The sequence below is a fragment of the Clarias gariepinus genome, chromosome 4, assembly GCF_024256425.1.
Source record: "Clarias gariepinus isolate MV-2021 ecotype Netherlands chromosome 4, CGAR_prim_01v2, whole genome shotgun sequence".
Lineage (NCBI taxonomy): Eukaryota > Metazoa > Chordata > Actinopteri > Siluriformes > Clariidae > Clarias > Clarias gariepinus.
Window position 1 is genome coordinate 24,435,575 of NC_071103.1, and position 4,376 is coordinate 24,439,950.

Below are 4,376 nucleotides of genomic sequence, written 5' to 3' on the forward strand. Positions count from 1 at the left end.
TGAAAACTGACACGTGAAAAAAGAAAAAAGGGAAAACACACTGTTTCAAGGATAATGGCCATGAATCATCATGCAGAATACTTACGATCAGTGCCAGAACAGTTGTCTAAGCAATATTACCCAAGCATTACACTGGGCTAAGACAAATGCAGTGTATAATAAATGTTGTTTCATATTTAGCATTTCCTATTTGCAGTTTGGGTGGGAAATGGTCATCTTGGATTCTGGGTCAGCTTGGAGGAGAAAGCCAAGAGCCGTTACACAGCCCAACCCAGCCTTCTTCTAATTCACACATACAATCTTGTCTGCAAGTTTTAAATTGCAGAGAGAAGCAAGAATGGCAGCTGAATTCCCCAGAGGTGCAGAAATTGGTGATGCAGCTTAGTGCAGAAAGCCCCTACCATTCAATTTAGAAGCCTCTAAAAAAACTCAGTATCTTAATATGAAAACCTTACAAACTGATTTTTAGAAGTTTTAACTAGAAAGCAAGTAAAAGATGAGTAATCATCTAAACTCAAGCTCTGAATAACCACCCATTAACCACAGAATTTTGTTCCATAAATAAAATAGTTTATTATTGCTTAAAATAAATACATTTTCTTCAGACAAAAGCAAGAGAAAAGGCAGAGGACCAGTTGTATCCACCCTGATATCTAGGCAGCCATGAGCGACGGTCAGATTAGCTTCCAATTGCTGTTCCGAAAATAAAATGTCAAGCCAGGAAAAGTCAATTATACATAGAAAGACTAGTGTAAGTTTACAGTGTGACAGCATTATAGTTCACCCCTCGAGCATGACACAAATTGGCTGACCTGGACAGAATAAACAAGCTCTAGGGTGCTAAATCCGTTAAGTGAAAGTCTTCCATTAAGCCATCCTTAACTTGCCTGCATGTTCTCCTTTGAGAAAAAACATGTTCAATATAGACATCTACATAACCTCTGCCCTGCTGTTCCTTCACCTAGTTTGAGAAGCAGGATTGCCATTACAACCCCCTCCAAAAGGTCCAGCAGGACATGGCCATAAATGGAGCCCATGCTCTGTGTTCTCAGATGCAAAATCTGGAGGCATGAAGAGTCTGGGTAGTCAAGGTAAGCACAGATTAACCTAGACTGTTCTCACTGACCACCCCACCCCCTACAAAACACATGTACACTGTTTGTTCAAAAAAAATGAAAACACATTATGTGGTAATCAGCTTGGCTATGGGTCACAAAGTCAAGACATACACCCAACAAATCATGTTTGATCAACACAACAAAAGAGGTGGGCAGAACAAACATGGTTTTAAAATATGGCTAGAATGCAAGAAGGCCTGTGCACACTAGTGGCTACCATTTGGTGTCAAGTAGAAGCAGAATAAAGAGACAATATGGCTTGTGTCTGTTTTTAAAGATGCATCACTCTTGAAATCATGCCTGGACTTAAAAAAAAAAAAAGGATCACTGTTAAAGCCTCTACCACAAAGGATGCAAGACAGCAACTTATGGCCTATTTATTGATTTCAGCAGCATTCTCTGTTATTCCAAGAAATTCAGAGAAGAACATAAAATTAGGCCAGAGATAAAACTTGGCCATCTTTATTAAAAAAAAAAAAAAGGAGCAAAGCCAAATGTTTAATTTAACCCCTCTTAACCTCAAAGCTTAATTAAAGAAATAAATTTTTTAAAATGTGATTTAAGGCAGATCTACATTTATAATGGCAAAATCCACAGTAGATACTGGAAAATATCTAGATGTGTTTGCTTGGTACATGTAATGGGAGCACATACATAGCTGATTAATACTGTATTTGACCAGTTCATTATAAATGGAAATCTCCCAGTTCAACACCAAACCATAAGACTATAGAGCCTCGAGTTACACGTTTTAGATCCCCAACCCCTCATTCCCCCAACCAAAACTGCAACACAACATCCTGCACAGTACTTCCTCTAAGCTTTGCAATATGTTGGTACTGAGTGAACATAAATAAGTTACATGTGAATGCGAACCAGCTATGAGAACTAAGAGTGCTTTACATTGCACCGGGCTCATAGTTCTGCAATGTTGTTACATTCATGTCTGGAAAGGTGGGAGTATTATTTACTACCCAATCCCAACAGGGACACAGCTCTGGCTGAAGCTCCACCACTCTTTCCGGTAGTGAACCAGAGAAACATCTGCCTGCTCTTTTCTACTTTGCAGAGACAGTTCTCTTCAAGACTACGAACAGGGTAATTATCACCTTTTACTGCATTGTTCACCCTTTCAGTGTCTCATTGTATAAGCCTCAGCAGCTGACTGTGCTGGGCTGCTGTTTGCTGACAAAGTCTGGTAAAAAATCAAACTCGTTCTGTCCCAGAAACAGTTCTGGCAGCTCCTGCACTCTATCCAGTCCCAGCTCCATGACTAACGCTGTGAGAACCTCTTCGTCAATCAGGTCAGCATCCATGCAGCTGAGGCCCAGTGCTGGACCACCCATGTGCTGCACGTTGGCCAGCTGAGCCGGACCCATGCGAAACTGAGCTCCGTTCGGCACATGATGCCCATTCATGGCACCGAGCGGGTGCGTGTGGTACTGGTTGTTCAGTTTCTGCAGATGCATGCTGGCCATGAGTTGCTGGGAGTTAAGGCCTCCAGACATGTACTGCTGCTGCTGCTGCTGCTGTTGTTGTTGTTGTTGGCCTTGATGGTGCTGCTGGTGCATATGATGCTGTGGATGCTGCTGGTGCTGCTGACCCTGGTTGTTGTACATCATGTTGGCTGACTGCATTTGGTGATGACCCATCGCTCCTCCATTCATCTGCCCATTCATTACCATGTTGGGCCGCTGCATGGCACCCTGGGGCCCATAATGCATCATCTGTCCATTGGGCATGGCTCTTAAGCCAGGCTGGGGGGCATGTTGCTGGCCGTTTATGCCCATTCGGTAGCCATTCAGGTTTCCATTCACCTGGCTGTGGCTCATGGGCATCATCATGTGTTCTGCCATGGCTTCTCCCCTCCTTAAAACAAAACATTAGGTTTTAAAAGTGAAATACTTTCAACAGCAAGACTTTTAATAATAATAATAATAAAAAAAACAGTTGAGTCAACAGCACTTACTAAAAAGGTTTGTACATGGCAAAACAAGGGCTTTAAAACAGTCAAAACAAACAAAGCACATACTACAGTGCGTTTTCATTGGTGCACTGAGACTTAATCATAACCAACAAACCAGGTTTGTACAAGGACAATACAAAACTAGAGACTACAAACGGATAAGCCAAGTATTCATTGTCAGAGCATCGGTTAACCAAACGTAATCCTCTGAGACACTGGATTGTAAGAACGCACAGATCTGCTAGATGGCTCCTCACTGTGTGCACCTTTCCCACTGCAGAATAACCAAGGTGTCTCTCTCTCTCTCTCTCTCTGCCCCCCCCCTTTTCCAGCTGGCTGCCCATGGCTGCCTCTCAAATACAACCCCTTAAAATATCAGTGATGCAAAGCCAAACCACTTACACGTGGACTGATTTATACAGTAACACCCCTCTCTATAAAAGCAGCCTGGCTGGTACATTGAGGATACAGAAGCAACGAGGCAACGAGGCAACAAAAGAAAGCAGTTATCTGACTTGATGTGAAAACATAAACGTCTCTGAGATGTACATAATCGCACGAAATTATCCTAACTCAGTAGTAATATCATGCAGGCATATAAAGGTAAAAACAAAACCCCGCGAATGCGAGCCTGTAGTGTGTACTGAAAAAAGTGAGCAGTGGAGCGAACAATAGAGCTGCGTGCTCGTGCACCGACTCAGCTCCGCGTTCCACAGCCAGCAGAGACGCGCTTACCTTCAAACACTGCGCTAATTCCCCAGCAGAACAGCAAGCAAGCCCAGCGTCAGAAAAGCGTAGTCAGGCTCCCTTCAATTAGCGTTTATATTCCGAAAAGGTTCAGCTTCCTAACATTCCGCACGGAAAAGCAACGAGCGAGTGTGTGTGAATGTGTTTAGTGGGTCAGCTCGGGAATTATATGCGCGTGAGCAGCTCGGAGGCAGGCTGAAGCAAAAGGGGCGGGTCCTCTCGGTGTCCTTTGTTCCCATTGGCCGTGCTGCAGTGTTATTGTGCAAAGAGCGTTTCAGTGTTTCTCATGAGAAAGCGCCTGGTTTAGTACTGACATTGTACTGGTGGTGTTTTTAGTACTTTGATGGGAAGATGTGCACTAAAATACTTTTAAGTATACCAACGTTTCCTGAACTGTTCTGTAGTAATGATAAAATAGTGGAATCTAACGCACTTAAAATGAATATTATATTCACTATAAATGAATATATAAAAATGTATTGTCTTTTTAGTTTCGTTCTAAGGGAATGCACCAGATGAGTGAATAGATAGATGGCTTTTTGCTA

General features: G+C 42.7%; 1 protein-coding gene across 1 annotated transcript; it reads right to left on the reverse strand.

Moving 5' to 3' along the window:
- Positions 1-548: 548 nt before the first annotated feature.
- On the reverse strand, positions 549-4,007 carry cited4b (Cbp/p300-interacting transactivator, with Glu/Asp-rich carboxy-terminal domain, 4b). Its single transcript, XM_053495509.1, has 2 exons — positions 3,820-4,007; positions 549-2,987 (listed from the first exon to the last, which is right to left on the reverse strand). The coding sequence occupies exon 2, from the start codon at positions 2,972-2,974 to the stop codon at positions 2,273-2,275; it is 702 nt and encodes a 233-aa protein (XP_053351484.1). The 5' UTR covers positions 2,975-2,987; positions 3,820-4,007; the 3' UTR covers positions 549-2,272.
- Positions 4,008-4,376: the final 369 nt, after the last annotated feature.

What these genes read in the sequence shown, in the direction of transcription:
- cited4b (XM_053495509.1), bottom strand. Translation starts at nt 2,974, where the DNA reads ATGGCAGAACACATGATGATGCCCATGAGCCACAGCCAGGTGAATGGA.